The sequence below is a fragment of the Phalacrocorax aristotelis genome, chromosome 7 (assembly GCF_949628215.1).
Source record: "Phalacrocorax aristotelis chromosome 7, bGulAri2.1, whole genome shotgun sequence".
Taxonomy (NCBI): domain Eukaryota; kingdom Metazoa; phylum Chordata; class Aves; order Suliformes; family Phalacrocoracidae; genus Phalacrocorax; species Phalacrocorax aristotelis.
In genome coordinates this window covers 27210449-27228333 of record NC_134282.1, presented here as the reverse complement: position 1 = coordinate 27228333, position 17885 = coordinate 27210449, and the positions used below count along the sequence as shown (strand labels likewise).

Sequence of the window (17885 nt, the reverse complement as noted above, 5' to 3'; positions counted from 1 at the left end):
CCTCAAGAAGTGGCATTTCTTGATCATGTTTAGGTAGCTTGTAATATGCATTTTGTCCAAAAAATAAAATTATTTTTAAAAATTGTGTTTAGAATAAAAATGCTCAAGTATTCTTAATTTGAACTATCTTCTAGAGATGTCTCCTAACCTTTGTAATTTCTTTGTGGAAGGAAGTGAGTGCTAAATGACTAATTTCATTTCTTATCTCAAACAGAAGTAAAAACAGAAGAAAGTGTTTTCTGGAGAACTATCCTGGTTTATATTTAGTCTGGATTGAACTATTTCAGTGTGCAGTCATATGTACACCCTTCTACCTGGCCTCATCATCATTGTGAGCTGCTGTGTGTTACTGCAGTTACAGAAAGTAACATGCATGAAAGAACCTCTGATGAAAGACACTGGACAAAGATTTTATATCTGACTGATTCATTGTGAAACCAAAAAAAAAAAAAAATCAAGAAAGGAAAACCATACACCATAAAAATACACAAATAAGTCACCATATTCTAGCCAACAAAGAAGCTGGAGAATATACTTGATAACTTACCTGGGGACATGACAACAGTTGATGCTAGTTTTACAGTTGAGTTCAGAATCTACAGTTAGTCACCAGTAAATCATGTCAGCCACAGAATCCTCCCCTCAGCCCACTCCTCATATTGCACAGGGGATTTACTTTCTAGCATCACTAGTACCAGAAGCATATTTTATGAAAAAAAAAAAAGGATTTTGTTTTGTAGTTGCACTGAAATCAGTGAGCTTCTTGGGCATATTTAAGTCAAAACGACTCTCTCCCTTGGTTTGGTTGGGGTTTTTGGGGATCTTCTACCTATTCTTCATTGATATCCAGGGCTGCCCTTCCCAACAACCACAAACAGTAAATGTAGGATCTTTAACTGTACCTCTGCCAAAAATAAAAAATGGCCAATCACCTGAAAGTGTATGGAAAAATCATTTAAGCCTGAGGTATGTACATCAGAACTATTATAGAAATCAATTGATTGTGTCCTAAAGCAAATATTAAAATATTTAGTAAGAATCTAGAAACATGGTTTTATTTCCTGAGATAACATTTTTAGATCACCTGAAGACTACAACCTGTGAAGTACAGATAATCTGTTTTCATTAGTTTATTTTAAAAGACTCATTTAAAAGTTCATTAAAAAAAAGGCGCAAAGAACAATTTTGGTAGTTTAAGCCAGATTTACAAATTCAGAATTCTCAGTACAATACGGAATTCTGGATGTATGTGCTTTATGTATTTCACCATCATGACAACCAACAGAGAGCTATCATCAAGCAAACATTATTTGAGGATACAAAGATACTTTGCTATGCCATTATTAATGAAACATATTTAATCTTTGTTTTTAATTTTCCTACTATTTTTCTTCACTTTCTTCTAGTGAGCCTGTCTTGACTATTTCTGTGCTTCCAGACAGCTGTCATCCCATTCTGGCAACCTCCCTGGTTCTGCACATTTAATGTAATTTAGAGGTTTGGTATTCATACAGGTAGCATATTGTTCACTAGATGAGAAAGATTTCATCTTATCCCCCACAGAGGCTCTGAGTAACCATATAAAGAGGACAGCACAAATAATCTTTATCCATTATGATTTATTCTCTACAATACTTCATTAGAGGAGAGTTCAATTATTTACACTCAGAAGTTATTATATAGGTAGGAGGCAACCAAGTGTAATACAAAGAATTGGTCTGACATCTCTGCACTGAAGGTCAGAAGAGGTCTCCTGCTTTAAGGAAATAAATTAACCAAAAAAAAACCCCAACAAAACAACATGTAGTTTCCAGAATACAAACAGAAAACAGCACTAATAGTCAGTGAAGATTGCAGATGTTAATGTACTATGAAAACAAATTATTCTATGCAAAGGTTAAAATGAAGTCATAGTTTTTCTTTTTTTTTTTTTGTTGTGATAAATTGTAGATATGTGATATTTTGACCATAAAATGTTCCCAAACTGAATTGGCCTCAGTTGAGATTGACTGTTGAACATTATGGAAAAAAAATTAAGAACCTCACAGTGGAAGCATTCCAACACTGACAGACTCCAGTGATCAAAGACATTCTCCTGTAGTTACTGTAAAACAAAGACAATTCAAAATTGCAGTGAGATATTTTCTCAGTTGTGGTTGTCATGAGAATAAGCCCTTCTAGACCAAAAGGCACTTGCTTCTAAGGATGAGTTAAATCCAGATCAAACCAGGTAACAGTTGCTTTGAGAAGTAGTTCTAACCTGCTGTCCCAGCCAAGTAGCCACAGAGAAACTCTTATATCAATTGGTCATTGATTTTGGTTGCCTCCATGTTGAGGCAACTCAAAATACATTTTGTTTCTAGTTCACCTCTTTCATCCTTATGCATAGCTGCCATGTAATGATCTAGAAATGGGATTATTTCCTGAGACCACCTGTCCTTGTCATACATTTTTTTCTGAGCTAACTTAACTATTGACACACTTTTCAAATGATTTTATAGCTGAACCCTTATGGGACTAAAGCTGAGTGGGCCTGTTTCTTAGGCAGCAGACCAGCGTTTCTGATTTGCTAGCTTCTCTTCTCACTGCAACAAGACAAGAACACAGTACATATTTAGAGGCTTTTTTTTTTTTAAACAGACTGAGTGGGAAAATGGAAGTGGGAGGGAATAAGGCTTCCCCAGTTCCAAACCATCTAGCCCACTTCAGCCTTCAACCAACCAAGTCACTCAATCCTAAAATTCTGTTCTTTAAAAATGACAGCTAACCCTCCCCACCCCACCCCTTAGTCATCCCCTATTCAAATAAAATGAAATCAGGAAAACACTATACACTGTTGAAGACACAGAACAGGGCAAACATTTGAAAAAAACAATATTGTTGAAAAGCCTGGCACTATATGCCTGCATGACCAGTCTCACTGAGCGTGCTCAGGGGTGAAGTTTTAGCACCATTTTTTGCCTTTTTAAAACCTTTTAGAAATTAAATTCTAACATAGAACACTTGAACAGTAATGAGTGTAGCCCTATGTATCATACTGTTTGACAGCTGAAAGGTGAATGGTATGTACGGAGCTGACCCTCCCCTCCCCCATCACTACACGGCACCTGGGAGAGTAATTACAAACCACTCGAGTTTGTAACAAGACCGATTTATTCTCAGCAGCAGGAAATCATGAAACAATCCCTTAATCTTCAATTGCTTTTCAACAACATCACAAGGGAAAAGTGGCAATTTATAAGGATGACCCAGTACAGGAGGAAAGCTGGGTCGATATTGCACCGTTATCCAGAATAGGACCCCCTCCTTTCCCTCATGTCTCTCTCCTCCAGCAGAACGTTACACCAACATGAAGCAAAACTACACAGATCTGTTTGCTTCTCTAGGACCAGAAGGACCAGCAGCATGCAGTTCTGAGCTTTCTACCAGCCCTGTTCCCTGCCATGCCAGGAGAGAATTTCAGGCTTGAAACACCAGTCAATTTTAAAAGCCATCATTACCACACACAAGTAAACTTTAAAGATATATGCAACCAAATAGCAGTTACTTTGCTATGCACTTGTATTTTCTTTCCTGATCATTGTTGAGCCTCCAGAAACTTGGAAAACAAACCAAACCAAACCAAACCCCAAATTATGTTTTGATTGAGAGTGTGTCATAATTACAGTTTATGACATCCCTCAGTGATGCTGCAGAATAACAACTGGATAACTCATCTTCCTCTTAGATGAGAGTATTTCTTGTAATCATCAATGACGGGAGAAGAAATACAGAATGCACGTGAGTTTCACACAGTTTGGGTAACAAAGGTTTCCCCACTCATTGCCTTGATGTGGTAATGACTAAACTGTGTAAGATAACTTACCAGTGAAACTACATAGCTCTATTCCATAGGCCTGCTGTAAAGTGGAATACTCACAGTTCTCAAGATCAATAGTCACACCAGAGAAAGTGGCTGTCCTATCAAAAGGAAGGTCCCCGAGACTGTTAGCTTAAGTTAAACAAATTTCAGTCACTATCTCACTTGTATGACTACAGGTCAATGCCCTGCAAATCCTTCCCCATCCCTAATCCAAGCAGGCTCTGTTACAAATGTTTGGACACAAAACTTGGTTGTAACAAAGAAAACCATCCAGGGACACTCAAGTACCTTGTCCTTCGCATACACAGCATGCACCATGTTGCTCTCTTACAGGCATAACAGCACTCTATTTCATAGCAGGCTACATTATAAAGCACTGTCTAAAAGCCTCAAAAAACTGTAAACCAAGAGGATTTCTGAAGAATCCAACCTACAGTAGGATCTGGTAATTAAAGCCTTCTAGGGTGTATTTAAATAATGGATTCATCTGCAATACCATCCAAAGGTTTTTCACATCTTTGTTTTCTGTCCATGAGGATGGGGTGCTATCCAGATGTTCAACCCTCCCCAATATCATAATGTCCGCCTGTGATGTGTGGGGACCACAATCAGCTCTCGGTACACAACAGATACCAGAGGTTAAAAAAAATTAAAAAGAACCTAAAAAATGTTTTGTTGGACTCCGTTGCCCAGGCTGCCAGGGGAATGCTCCTACTTGATCTGGGGGGCTTCCGTAACAAACAACTCAAGTTTCTGGAGTGTCGGTAACACACAAGAACGGATCAGTCCGAAGTGGCACTTCCACTCCTAGAGGTCTTCTGCACCTCACGACAGTTCATAGGCATGGAGCCCCAATCCAACTGAACCCCCGGTTGGAGGGAAGGCTGAGATAAGGCTTGGGCCCCTGAAGTCCTGTCATGCTCTCATCTTCCCCCCAGGTCAGCTGGAAGGCAGACTTGGCAACGGAAGCTAGCATCATAAAATGGTGCAGTAATAGAAGTAACTGGACCAGGAAGAGGAGGCATCTGCCCCAATGATGTCGTAGCTGTTGGCAGCAACTGGGGAGTGGGACTGGTCATGCAGCCGTGTGTCAGGAGTAATGATTGTAGAGGGGGGGGGCATGAAGAGTGCCATTCTGGAAACAATGCTGACGGGAAGCCATGTATTCTGCATAACTGATTGTCACCTTCTCACTGCGGTACCTATGGGAACAGCGCAAGAAAAAATAACATAAACAGACTATGCAATATGAAGGGACTAGACAAAAACATTCATCCCAGATCACCTTTTAGCTAACAGCCAATAACGATCAAGAGGAACCCAGTAACTTCAAAAATTACTTTGATATTGCCTCATGCAGTAGTCTGAATAACCCATCTAAGCTTGAATTAGCTTCACTGTGCCAAAAGTTGAGCCCTGTTCAAGGCAGTCGTAATTAAGGGGACTCCTGAAGTAGCACACAGGAAACAAATGATCAATTTGTACTCTTTTTATCCACTTGCTGTGGAAAAAAAAAGAAAGGCATGAAAAGTTTGCTGGAAGAAGACTCAGTTTCAAAGACTACATAACCAGTATTTCATTATTTACTTCTGTGGTTATCTTCACATTTGAACGGCTAGTGAAAGAATATGACGGAGAGTCGGGTAAAGAGAGGTTTATTCACATATATGTGTCTTAGTCCATGTTATACAATCAGAATTCACAAATTATGAAGTCCTTTCTGAGGGACCAGAGTTTTCCAGGTGCTTCTAAAGCATGCTACACAACAGATAACTTCAAAGTGGTTGTGAATTGCTCTAAGTCCACGTTACACCTGATTTTCATGAAAACCTTCATCCTGTCCTCTCCTGTTACAAAAAAAAAACCCAAACAAACAACCAACCCGACCCTGCATCCCCACCTCATTTCTCCAGAGGAAAGACCTGATAAATTAGTTTTTCTATACAAAACCAGAATGTCCCAATTTTTATTAACATAAAGGGAGTTGAAACCAATAGGACAGCTGGAGGTATAGAAAAGCAAGCAAATTCTGAAAACCAGCCAAATTTGAGTGTGGTTTGGTTTTAAGACAGCTCTCTTGGAGCTCTCATCTCCAAATAGCTACACCATCCGTAGATGAGCACACTGAGAAAAGGAAGTCCATTGTAAAGATACAGAAAAATTCAACCTTTTTAACTTTCAAAGGTTCTGCTTCTTTTGATCTTTCATGTGGACTATAATATTAAAACCAGTGGCAGTTCTCGTAGAAAATGCTAATTTCGATCCTGCACAGACCAAACACATTGCACTTCATTCCATATATATTATATGCCTAACATGTGGCATTTGTGATTTTTGTCTTTCAGACTACATCTCTCACCTGAAAGAGGCATGAAGGTTTGCATCAAGCCCAAATACTTTAGATTATCCACAAAACACTATGAAGTAAAATTGGAAGATGACAAATATATTGACTTACCTGGTGAGTTTAATTGTTTTCCTAAAATCATTGGTAATTGGAGCCTTAAAGCCACCTTTCCTGAGTAAGGAGTCTATGGTCTGGATCTGATCCCAGTCTATTGAAAAATAGAAGCAAGAGAATTTTTTCAATATAAACATGATGTTTCAAAAAGATAAGAGATGCATTAAAAGGCCTCAAAAGCAAACAACTACACAAGAAACTCTGAGCTTTAGAAATACCAGTCTCGAACTGGACATACGTTTTCTTATGCATGCACACTATCTGCACATGCCAACCCCTTTTAACTCATATTGGAACTGCAATGATCTAAAAAACAGTAATTCCATTTTCCATATGACCTCTCTTCTTACAAAGGTCTGTGCCTTGCTTCTGTTGCAGGGACCCCAAACTGTTTTATCACGTGCCACTCAAGTTTAGCTCTCTAAGCCTTAAAATAATACTTAGCTGTTTACAAAGACAAATTGGGATCAACCTGATGCTCTAGTGATAGCACAGTGCACTGCTATGTGAGAGATCAGAGTTAAAATTCCTACCTTAGTCTTTTGCCCCAGAGCCAGGAGGATGCGACCACTCCACTCTGCTAGGTGGAGGAAAGGAGGCAATATTTTGAGCAGTTACCATGGTGACCGCTACTATATTTGAGTGGGAAGTGTGCTCCAGAGGGGCCCTGTTTCCTGCCCTCATCTGGAGGATGCTACTTTAGCAAGAATGAGGAGGAAAGGGACTCTCCTGTTGGTGCTGTGCAGCCTGCAGTTATCCTAGTTGGTGGGAGAAACATAGAAGAGGAAAGATGCAATGCTGAATGAAGCTGGAAGATCCGTACTTTGAGATCCTCTATTTCTTAAGCCCTAAAACATTTTTACACTAAGATACAGCTGTGCACAGATGTGGGATGAGAGAAAGGCCAGATGAAAACCCAGCAGCAGCTGTATCAGGTGTCAGTTATCCAGATTAAGCCCGGTGGCTCCATGGCACTACTATGAGGATAGCATTGCAATCCAAACCCAAAATCCATAGATTTTTGTTACCCAATTCTGTGACACAATGTGTTGACATGTTTGGCTGCCATCTCAAACCCACCTTGTTCCTTAGCAACCTCAGGTAAATACGTGGCTGTGCGTTTGACACCTTTCTCATTGATGAACTCTATTCTGATCCCATGGATCCCAACCTATAGATGGAAATGAACAGCCAAATAAGAGGTGTTTGCTAGCACTGAGTCCTGTTGGAGTTGTCATTCCTACAGCACTGTGTATCTCTCTCTCTATGACCAGTTTGGCTTTTGCCTGGATAAGGATATTCTCTTCCTCACTCTCTGTCCTTGCCAGGCAGGTCTCACAAGTAGCTCTCTCAGCAACATAAAGGACCTCTGCCACCTTTCCAAGACAAGCCTAACCAGTCTCCCTGCCACTTCTCCTGAATTAAGTCTTGTCAGCAGTCTGACAGTTTTTCATCTCTTATGTTAGGCAAGAAAGACAAGATGTCTACACAAGAGTTATGCCCAAAACAGCCCAACCACAAAGTCTATTTAACCTTTCTTGAACTAAATACATTTCCACGTACAACGTGATAAAAGTGATTAATACCTTTGGTCTTAACTACTTTTTGTTCCCAGTTTCTATTCACAGCATCAAAATGCTACCCAGATTTTTACATATGCATTTACACCCATCTCCTATTGGGCCAAATCCATAAAACACTTTCATGTCTCTCGTATTCCCATGCAGATCCCCTCCCAACCAAAAGCATACTACTAGTCCATCCTCTTCCTCCTGTCTAGTTTTTCAGCCCCATTTCTTCTGTTCCCAGTTTCAATGCCTGTATACCCCTGTAATGAAGGAGACACATCACCATGTACTAACCCGAACCCGAATGGAACGAGAGAGTGATGCAGAGTTCCAAATGCACCTGTTCTCACCTCCCAGTCCAGGTAGTCACTGGCATCCTCAAAGTTAGTGAGGAGGGAGACAGAGCAGAAGAGTTTGGGCAGCTCCTCGCGGGTCAGGGGGGGAAATCGACTGTCCTTAAGTGCACTAAAGGAAAGAGAAGATATATTGCCTAATACAAGCACCAAATTAAAGTGTCAGATGCTCAATTATTCCCTTTTTGATTATGCCTCTGTGAAACATGTTTCTCTTTGCTACTGCAGAGGAAGTGATTTGCATCTCTTCCTAATCTAATGAACTGCAAACATGCGTACAGGCTTCCTGATGCGGTCCTCCACTTACTGCAGTTGGAGAGAACTTATGTGCTACATAAGATGTCAAAACTGTTAGTATGCAGGACAGATCTGATGTTAGCCTTAAAACGTCAACCAAAATTCACCTGTTGCAAAGCCATTCCACTAAATCCTGATATATTACCTCACCTTAACTATCATACAATTCTCAGGTTTATTTTCTTGTGAAGCATATTAAATTGAACTACGTCAATCCAACATATTAACCTTGAATCCTTACAGGTCTTCAGCAAAATAATTTCAGATTTATTTATTTTTCAACATAAGTACCTGGTTAATGTGTATTCCCTGAGTCCTGAGTGAAGATTCATGGCTGAAAAGGTCCCAATGCAGCCACGAAGCCGCTTGTCTCGCCCCGTCTTCCACGTCACAAAGAGTGGACTGAAAAGGCAAAAAGAGAAATACTACAGCCTCTAGAAATATTTGATTGCTAAGGGGAGACGAACAAAGTGTAAAAGAGCATGTATGCATGCACTTGCTTTCTCTCCCTCTAGTATACCCCAATAGGCACATTTTCTCACCTGCTGTCTAGCAATAATAAAACCCCCCACCCACACACCCCCAAAAGCAAAAGCAGCATCTCCCCTCACCTTCTCAGCATACTCCTTTCTCTCCAACAGTACTCTGTAATCTCTCCACCAACACCCTCCCAGCCAAACTCTGCCCTGTCTTCTAATGCGTGATATGGTGATTTGACCCCACTGATTACCTCTGTGAGTAATGGCCTCACTTAGTAGCATCTACTAGTTTTCATGACAACCCATATCAAAATTAATATAGGTGAAGAAAATAAGATTACTTATTTATCATGCCATTGAACCTGAAAGATCCCCAAGCATTCTATAAGCCATCTATAATTCAGGTTTGTGATAAAAGCTTTTTTTTTTTTGAAGGGATAAAAAGCAAGCCTAGGGCTTTTTCCCCTGTTATGTCCATGAGGATCTGACTTCTGGGTCGATCCCTAGTGCTTAAACAGCTTATGTTCACAGCTTTTGCTTACCTTACATTTGATTTATATTTGCACAGATTCTCTCCTGTTGAACACATATCTGAAGCGCTAAATTATTCCTACACAAACATCACACAGATTTCCACTTCCCTGTCTATCATGAATTTACAGGCGTAACAGTAGATTCTCAAATTCAGCAGGCTCATTTCAATCTGTTAAACTAGAAGCCATGATTAAGCCCCAAAAAGCAAGAAGTTCTGAACAACAGGATTCAGAAGAGCTCTACAAAGAGGTAAACAGGTCAAGATGACTCTGAGTATTAAATGCAGAAAGTTCACTTCTACAGAAGTGAGTGAAGTTACAAACAGCTGTAGAGGGAAACAGTAAAGAAAGGACAGTGATGGCTGCGGCCATACAAGAATGTCCAAACATCTGGAAAATTTTACAAGGCAACTGATGATGCTGATCTAATTATAAAAACAGGATGACTGATCTTGGTTTTTCAGATTGCACAGTACTGAACACAAGATGTGGTCACTTTGAACCCAAGCATAAATGAAAAAATTAGTCATCAGTGATTCCACATATCAGTCTACTGATTTCTATTGAATTTTGAAAGATAAATAATAGGATAGAAAACATATAGTGCTAAGAAAATAATTTTCTGAAAATAAACAAACATTGGCAGGAGTTATAAAATGTGAAAACCAAATAACTGATTCTACATCAGGGTGTAGACGCTTACTTTCCTCAAACTCTGGGTGCTCTTCCAAGCAAGATATTTTTTGCAGGAAACATTACAAAAAATATGAAGGGATTCAGTTTGGACAATAAAACTGGCAGGGAGTGTGGATGATTTCTCAAATACAGGCAACAGAGCTTCTTATGTCTAAGTAAGTAGAACATAATTTAAACTGTAGTGACAAAGCAATGCCCAGTAATGTTCCTCAGAGCAACAATGGAATTAAAAAACTCTATCACAGCACAAATCCATCATTCAGGATCTAGTTACCAGCTGTGACCAATGGTAGAAGTACTACCCAAAATAGCAAATAGCTTTTAAGTGACAGTTGTGAAGTACTTTGACCACAGAGGAAGCAGAAACATTCTTCCACAACCATCAGCCACCTTATGGTCGCTTGACCAAGACGGAGGATCTACTGTTCTAGTTTTTCCAACAACACTTAAATGTACTTGCATCACTCCTCTACACTTCCATCTCGTTATCATATGATGAAACAGAAAGAGAATGTACAAAAATACATTAGAAAGCTTACCAAAAAAGGTACTAAACTTACAAAGGGGATTTCTGAGAAACATTGCCACAAGCTCAGCGGAAATTTACCTTAATCTAATTAAAGTTTTGAAACCATTACTTAGTCTGTGTGACATAAACCAAACAGAAAAGGAAAGGGAGAAAAGAAAAGCATCATGGACAGAATACAAATCCAAGTAAGTTCCTTCTCTTCTTGGGTTCAAATTACAGGTTCACATTTCCAATTCACCTCTTTCCCTTTCCAAAAAAAAAAAAGTAAGCTTCCACTGAGCTGTGACACAGCTTTCTGTGTCTATATAGAAGAGATATTACCAGAAAGGACAGGATAATTACATTCAGAAGGCCATCGTATTTTCAAAGATACCAATGCACATTTTTAGCAATTTTTCACTATGGTCATAACAACTGAGGCATAAAAAAAGTTTTGTACGAGTATATAAAATTTCACTACTACAAAGATCTTCATTGTAGAAAACACGCTGTTTCAATATCTGAAGAATAAACGCACTTAGCAAATTGCAGGTGTAGCTGACAATAAGCCAATTGTTCCACAGCCCTTCCCTGAAAACTGTATTTCCCAGATGTACTGAGAAAAGTCACGACAATATTTCGTCCATGTTCATCCAAGCACACTTACCAGTACTCTGTGGTCAAATCACAAGCAGATTATGGCAACCATTTCTCCCCCAGTCACAACATCCTACTTAGGTGTGTTTGATGCGAGTTGGCCTGGCTGAGGGCAGGGGAGTTTCAAGAACTAAAAATTAGGTTCTCCAATTGCAACTACAAAGGGAATTTTAAAGTAGCAAAATACAGTTTGTTCAAATCAGAATTTAGCTTGCACTACGAAAAACCTGTTACAGTACAGATTTTATGATGGAAGTATCTTATTATTTGTCTTGCATGGCAACTGAAAATTTATGAGTTTGTAATACCTACTATTAAAAAAAAAAAACACAAAAAACACCACCAAACACTGAAGCACAAAAGTGGAATAAGTAACCATAGTTAACTATTGGCATGCTATACAGGTTCAAAATTGTCATTTTTCAGTAACCTGAACAAACAGGATGTTTTCTTCATTTACCAAGTTAATTCAGGCATAACTACAAGTCTTTCAACACCACCTTCTCTACATTGATGATGAGTGAGACTCGCTGCTAAGATGTATGTAAGGTTCCCTTACTCTGTAGGTATCTACCAGCTCCATAATTCCCATCAAGATTGTTGTCCATGCGCATATCCTCTCAAGCCTGGTAATTGGAATTTGCTGTAGTTTTCAAGTCATCTCTAATTTTTATATTATTACCCTGTTTAGGCAGAATTCTGACCTTCACGACTTCTTCTGTCTTTATGGTTCAGCACCAATTTCAACGATCTGTTTTCTGAGAAATAGGTTGGGACAAAGCTGTACGTCTTTCTATTCTTCCTATCAACGGTCCCTTTTCTGTCAGTCCAGAGAGACTTCTGGTCTATGCCTTTGTTTTGTTCAAAGATCTCTTACATTGACATTAATTATGTTACAAAGGACAACAGTGCAAGTTATTTATGTGTTTTCACTTTGCTCACTCTTATATAACATTTGGTTTGAAGTTCATTACATTACTGTCCCAAGTGAGTCAGATCATCCCTTTGTGCTATTCTACAAGAGAGCAAACCCCATGCTTTTCCCTGGGGTAGATACAACTATTTGCTAGAAGCACCAGCATAAATGCTGAAACACAAGAAAATTCAGGTAGGCATTTGCCTGGAGGGGAAGAAAAGCGAAGAGCCGTTTTTGCTTTGGAGTGCTGATCTAAAAGACTTTTAAATTATCAGCACAGAAATGCCCAGTGAATGACTTCTTACTTTTCAAATTTGGGCATAAAGTTCAAACGGCTGAGATTCCTGAAAGAATGCTGTTTCTGAAACTAGTCAAAGAAACAGCAACAAATCCAGCTAGAAATCTTTAACACCAAAACAATGAATCTGTATGAAATAATGTCTCTTGTTGACTAAGAGCAGAACAACAACAACACCCTTTGCATTTTAAGTGACAAAATAAGCAGACTCACGTATCATTTTCTAAAAAGAGCCTACTTAGCTTAGGTATGAAAAATAACAACAGAAATATTTCAGTATGGGGAGTCCCTGGAACTATTCTATATTCTAGTCCAGAGTATTTCTCCATTCAGTTGTATTTACAATATTAAACAGCTTAGTCTGCAGTAGCATTCAGAACATGTATCCATAATCCCGCTCAGATAATAACTGCATGGATGCACAACCTACATCTACACTGACAGCCAATAAGGTGGGGAGACATTCAACACACGAAAAAGTCCTTGACCTGTTTAAGCCATTGTTCCTTTACGTCAATTTAAAATCCATTAACTTAAGGGTGTCAACAACTTTTTATTTTATCTGTTGTTCTGGAGGTGGTCCCAAAGGAGTGTCAGAAGGTGTACCTGTCATTGATCTTTCCTATATAATTCTTCCACCAAACATTTTAACAACATTAACATTTCCACACCTACGCGTTTAACCTTCAGATAAACATTAGCTAAATCTCACCGAAGTGAAATACCTTCATAAATCCTCCTCCTCACTTCTTCTCATACACACCTCCTTTCTTCTTTACCTTGGTATTGTCCTTGAAAGTTAACCCTCCATTTCTCCCCATATTGCCCAGCTAGCACTATCTCCGTAACACAGTTTTGCAGTGCCACAACTGGCAAATTTTTGGTTCCCCTCCCTGCTAAACCCATTAACTTGAACAACGAAACACCCTTGTGGGTATCCTTGTCCCATGCTCACCAGCTCAGCACTTGTTTCAGGATAAGCCAGGAACTTGTTTCAACTTCTTTCTTTTTTCCCTTCCTCTTGCTTCACAGAAGGAAGCCTCTCCCCTTGTCCCTTCACCAAGCTAGGGCCTGGCATTAGAAGCAGGATCCTCTTCAAATTAATAACATTATTTTACTGTTTTCTGAAAACTCATTTCAGTTTCACTCATTCTTTTAGTACACTTTTATGCAAGGCACAGTGCAGTTAATTTTTCCAGGGAATCTATTTACAAAGAAGGGAGCAAACTTTAACGTTATCATGAAGTGGGTTTGCACTCCTCAACAAAGTATGCAATGTCTCACGCAACACATCAGGCTGTGAGCTGAAGCAGCACCACACCTCCTCATGTTTTGCCTAGTGCTCTTTCTGTAGAGCTAAGCACGTTCTCCCTTGAAGGCCACTCTTCAAAGCTCCACTCATCTCCACCAACAAACATAACAGAATATTTTTACTCTTTGGAGCACTTACAGCACATAATTTTTTGCTTCTAGTGGACAAATCAAGCAGCAGAATGCCCCCCCACCTTCTTCCCTGCATACCAGGATTTTTCCCCATTTTCCAGAGGAAACCCTTCATCCCTCCCCAACAAAACCATAGCTCTGGATGCTGGTTTCTCAGTTTTCCTCCCGCATCACAGATTTACTCACTAGGGGTCATTGGTAAATCGAGGAAGTCGTGGCTGAGGGAAACCATAGAGATGACAGTAGAGTACATCAAAGCAGTAGCAGCACATCTCTGCTGTCACCACCAGGTTCTTGGTGCTGTTGGCAGTTCCATTGGGCCGAGTAAGTGGGCTCAGAGCTCCTGAAGTGGGATTCATTCGAGTAATTGGAGAATTTCCTGGGCCCAAAGTCAAGTCAGATACGTTCTCCCTTCCATTATTCCCATCTGTATGCTGGTGGTTCTGAAGAGGACCTGAACTGGAGCCTGGTACAGTTGTGGCCTGATTCCCATGACTGTGCGTTCCACTCCCAGACAATTTGGGCTTCTTTACTCCACAACAGCCAGCTGCCAGCTTGGGCTCAAGTGGAGGAACACAGCGTCTTTTTCCCATCCTGCTTCAAAACTTGCTGCCTGGAGCACTGGAGAACCCTGGCAAGAAGGGGGTGGGTGGGGAAAAAAGGCAATACACAAAACAGTTACAGGTGAAAAACCAACAGCTCCTTCCTTGCTTCTGCTAAGGTGTCAGAGAGGTTTGCTTTTGCAACAAAAAGAGGAAGAAAACCCCCACAACGTGCAACTAAGTACAGAACTAAAACCAGTTCAGCAAGCAGAATGGGTGTTTTTACACACAAGTTGAAAGAGTGTGTAACATGACATGCATGGAATCACACTTTCAAAGTTATCGACGAGGTGTACTGAACATTGTATTAGAAAGCACATCACAAAAAAAACCAAACCCATAACCAGTCTTCCCATTAAGGGAATGAAACTGCAGAACAGAAGGAAAAAAAAAAAAAAAAAGACTTTGGAGTACAGATATATCCCACCCACTACCTTTCCAGATCACTCGTTCCCTCTTGGTCAATGCCTGCACTAATAGCAAACAAGCTATTGAAAAGCCACAAGTGCATTTCCCTTCCCCATTCTCAGCAGAAGAGTGACAACTCCCAATGACTTCTTCAGGGTTGGACTCCCAGGGGTGCTGCCCTTGATTTAGTGCTAGCCTAAGCAAGACACAAAGAGAAGCAACAAGCATTGAATCACCATTTTCTAAACAACAGACTATTTTCCAGACCCCAAGAACTAGAATCTGCATTTACTTTCTAGGATTAAGTAAATCAATAGCGCTCACAAGTAAACATGTAGGGTGTACAGTCAGGATATGCAGGAAAGGAAGAGCTGAAGACTAAGCACGGTCTGGAGAGAGGGAAGCGGTAATGGCAGGAAACAGATATGGTATTAAAAAATGCCAGAACAGTGTTTTGCTTGCAAAGAAGAGAATACTAGCTCTTGTATCACGAGGGGTGGAACAAACACAGGGAGGGAAGCCTACGCAGACAAAAATGAGCAAAGATGATAGCCAAGAACCCCACATCAATGGTAGGAACTTAAGTGTAATACCACCATCACTCTGAGATCTAAGTACACAAAGGGAGGGAAAAACCGTTCGCCATCTGTCAACCGGGACTAAAAGCACAGACACACAAGTCACAGAGAACACCATGGAGAATTGGAAGTTGCACTCAGCTCTTGCGAGTACCGGGCTACTTCTTTAAGCACCAGAGCATCCCTCCAACTCTTCCATGTATTTAACTGCTGGCTGAACTGACAGCACATACACAGAACAGGAAGGTGCAATATGCACTGAAATTCACAGTGTGACAACTCCCTTCCTTCTCTGCACATGCAAACAATGCAAACTTTATCCATTAAATTTCATCAGCCCTTGTAAGAGTCACACAATCCTGAACTGAACCAGAACTGGTACGAGATGTGTTGAGAGACGTGCCTCTCAACACAAAATGCATACTCTTGCAGCAGTTACTCCACTTAGCAATCCTCACCTCAAAGCTTCAGAAACATAATCTTGCACAAGGAACAATTTACAAGACCTAAGGAAAATTATCCTCCTTCCTGTGATCTCTACCCTCCTAACAAAAAAAAAAAAAGTAAAGTATAACTTTGCCAAAGTAAACATGTCATTTTCTTTAGTGCCTATTTAAAGTTGCACAGCGATGGCTCAGCGAGGCTGCTGGGATAGATGAGCCTTTCCAAGTTATCACCGAAGGGTAGCCGCGTTTCGGTGGGAAAAATAATTTATTTGTTTGAAACCACAACTATTCATTTTAAACGGAAGACGTGGCAGGGGGCAGAAGAGCTGTTCCCCGCTGACCCTCCTGGCAGCCTCTGCAGCTGGCAGAAGGGGCCTAGCGGGGGCGGTCGCCCCCAGCACCGGCCGCCCCGAGCCACGGCCCCGTCTTCCCACCGCCGCAGGCCTCCGCCGGCCGCTCGGCTCCGCGCTCGCCCTGCCCGAGCGGCAACTTCTGTAGGGAAACACCGCGCTCGGGCGGCGGACACAGCGCTGACTATGCAGAGGCCCTCACACCGCGACTTTGCGGCCGGACCCGCCACAGCGGCGCCGCCCGTCAGACCGCTCCCCCGCCGCGGGACGGGCCCCACTCGCCCCGACACAAAAGTTTCCTGCGGCGTTCCCGGGGGTCCCGGCAACCCGGCGGGGGAGGCAGCCCGCGATGCTCCCGCCGCCCCTCCCGCCCCCCCCCCCCCGCGGGGCAGAACGGCGGCCGCCAGGGGGCGCCAGCCGGCGGGAGCCCCTCTGTGCCCCCCGCCTCCCCCCCCCCCCCCCTTCCCCACCGCGCCGGGGCGGGCGGGCCGCCGCCGCCTTCTCCTCCTCCACCACCCGCAGTGTCGCCCACCTCCTGCACCCGTCCCGGGCTTCTCCCCTGCCTCAGCCCAGCCGCCGCCGCCGCCGCTGCCCCGCCACCACCGCCACCTCCTCCTCCTCCTTCTCCCGCCTCATGGAGCCATGGGCCTGGGCGAGGCTCCCCAGAGAAGCGGGCCCAGCGGGCGGGGGGAGCGGAGTGGGGCAGGGCCAGCCGCAGCCGGGCCGGGAGCCGGTGTTGCCGGGGCCGCCGGGCAGCGAGGGGAGCTGGAGGACCGGAGCGAGGCCGAGAGAAGGTCCTCCGCTATCCCGGCAGCCTCCTCCCCGCCCGTGAGGTAATGAGGGAAAAATGTACATAGTCCGCCAGCCTCCCGTCGGCCCCGCGGTGCCGGCGCGACCATAGAGAAGGGAGGACGCTCTTCCCCCTTCAGAACCATAGATACCGGGGACTTCCGCTCCCAGCCAGAGGACGGGGGTCGGGGGTGGGCTGGGTTCCCTCCCCGTCACGTGACGAGCCGCACGTGCGAGGACAAACAGTCTCGGGGGCGGGAGGGGCGCCTCAGCGTGAGGGGCTCCCCCGCCCCCGGCAGCGCGCGGACCCGGCGAGGGGAGGCGGGGGGTGTGCCGCTCTTCTATTGGCCAGTGGGAGCTGTGACGGCCCTCCAGAGGCGGGGCGCGCGGTCGGAAACATCCATTCCGTGCCTGGGGCGGGGGGGCTGTGCCCGCTGACTACCCCTTCCCCACCTCTTCCAGTCTCCCCTCAGGGCTGCGGAGGGCGGCGGCGCCTCCCGCGGTCCGACCCAGCCTCGCCCGGCGCCGGTAGGAGCTTCCCGGCGCGGTGGCTGCCGTGAGGGAGGCCCGGAGACCCGCTCCGCCGGCGGTGGGAGGCGAGCGCCGGTACCGACGCGGCGCCTCCGGCGGGTCACTTCATC

The 17885-nt window shown here is 43.0% G+C and overlaps 1 protein-coding gene across 8 annotated transcripts; it reads right to left on the bottom strand.

Annotated features, from left to right (window-relative positions):
* Positions 1 to 1599: 1599 nt before the first annotated feature.
* On the bottom strand, positions 1600 to 17340 carry AMMECR1L (AMMECR1 like). 8 transcript variants are annotated; one of them, XR_012661561.1, is made up of 7 exons: positions 14258 to 16879; positions 8833 to 8943; positions 8242 to 8356; positions 7404 to 7494; positions 6857 to 6900; positions 6321 to 6417; positions 1600 to 5064 (listed from the first exon to the last, which is right to left on the bottom strand). XR_012661561.1 is itself a non-coding variant. In XM_075099378.1 (7 exons), the coding sequence occupies exons 2-7, from the start codon at positions 14662 to 14664 to the stop codon at positions 4953 to 4955; spliced, it is 933 nt and encodes a 310-aa protein (XP_074955479.1). In that variant the 5' UTR covers positions 14665 to 16204; positions 16988 to 17340; the 3' UTR covers positions 1600 to 4952. The 8 variants fall into 8 exon arrangements, 7 of the variants coding, with proteins under 7 accessions (XP_074955479.1, XP_074955481.1, XP_074955480.1 ...); XM_075099378.1 differs by lacking the exon at positions 6857 to 6900 and adding an exon at positions 16988 to 17340 and having other exon boundaries at positions 14258 to 16204; XM_075099380.1 differs by lacking the exon at positions 6857 to 6900 and adding an exon at positions 16988 to 17339 and having other exon boundaries at positions 14258 to 14702.
* Positions 17341 to 17885: the final 545 nt, after the last annotated feature.